This window comes from Mus pahari, chromosome 8 (assembly GCF_900095145.1).
Source record: "Mus pahari chromosome 8, PAHARI_EIJ_v1.1, whole genome shotgun sequence".
Lineage (NCBI taxonomy): Eukaryota > Metazoa > Chordata > Mammalia > Rodentia > Muridae > Mus > Mus pahari.
Genome location: NC_034597.1, coordinates 109,727,047 through 109,728,356, shown reverse-complemented (window position 1 = coordinate 109,728,356; position 1,310 = coordinate 109,727,047). Strand labels below are relative to the sequence as shown.

At 36.9% G+C, this 1,310-nt stretch overlaps 1 protein-coding gene across 1 annotated transcript in view; it reads right to left on the bottom strand.

Moving 5' to 3' along the window:
- The window catches only part of Pcca (propionyl-CoA carboxylase subunit alpha), a 336,175-nt gene that overhangs the window by 109,733 nt on the left and 225,132 nt on the right, over positions 1-1,310 (bottom strand). Inside the window, exon 20 of the mRNA XM_021203136.1 lies at positions 472-570. Coding sequence (XP_021058795.1) covers positions 472-570 — 99 coding nt within the window. The remainder of the gene's footprint in view (positions 1-471; positions 571-1,310) is intronic.

Genomic DNA, 1,310 nt, shown 5'->3' with positions numbered 1-1,310 from the left:
GAGGAGAGGAGAGGAGAGGAGAGGAGAGGAGAGGAGAGGAGAAGGAAAAGAGATAAGTCTAGAGAAAAGACAACCTTTATGGTCGTGTTTCTTCTGACTGAAGACTATATCATTTCATCTGCATAAAAGATGATAATCCATATAAACCATGTTTTATAATTAAAAGTCTATAATGACAAAGATGACTTCTCATCTAATAATTATTTAAATGCCAGTGGGATTACTTATTTTCAGCAAAATATAATGCAATAGCTTTGTGAGGGTCTCTGAAAAAAACAGAAAACCCATTCTCTGAAATTAAAACATAGCTCCAAATTCCCTAGTATAACAAGAAAAAAATCTTTGCAACTACAGAAAGGGCAAAATGAATATTAAAATACAGCTTTTCCTTATTATGTCAATATCAGCCACATGGAGAATGATAAGAATTTTGAACTTGAAACTTTCTAAGTAAATCATGGGAACATTTACCTGCACAGTCCTCTGCGTGCCATCAATGTTGACAGACAATAAAGGTGATGCCAGGTTCCACATACTGGTCACATTTAGTTTCGAGCCATCAACTTCCACCTGTTGTGACACAAAATAAGACTGTTACCATGAAGACAGACAGGAAACTGATCTCGAGTTCACTGCTGCATGCAAAGCAGCAGCCATTTTAACAGATGGCTTCCAAACAACCTGTCATGTTTACTGCTGCAGCCATGAAAGACAGGGTCCAACAACGGAGTCTTCCCAGTCATCTCTGGGGAGAGGTGAAGGACCTGTGAACAGCTGCCTCTGGGTACTGAGGCTTCAAGTGATTTCCAGAAAGTAACAAACAGCCTTCTAACTCGAAACCTAGCTGGACATGCTACATTTACTGCAATTAGACAAGTAATGCATATAAATTCCAGTGACACTTTGCAACCCACACAACAGGGCTTGCATATAATGTCCTCTCCAAGGACCAAGGAAGAACTTTCTCAGTGCTAATTTTAATGATGGACTAAGCATAGTTATCTTAATTAAACACACGCTTTAATTAGGCAATACTCTCTGGTATTGAATAGCCAACCTATTCAAACTTTGAAAAGTTCTACCATACAGTCATCAATCATAAATGATTTTTACCAAATTATCATCAAAAACAAAAAGGCCATAATTATTCAAATCTAAGATACAATTAGAGGGAAAATTTTAATTTCTAAGTAAGTAACATAAAAGTAGTTAAAAATGGGACCTCATAAAACTGCAAAGCTTTTGTAAGGCAAAAGACACTGTCAACAAGACAAAAAGGCCACCAACAGATTGGGAAAGGATTTTTACCA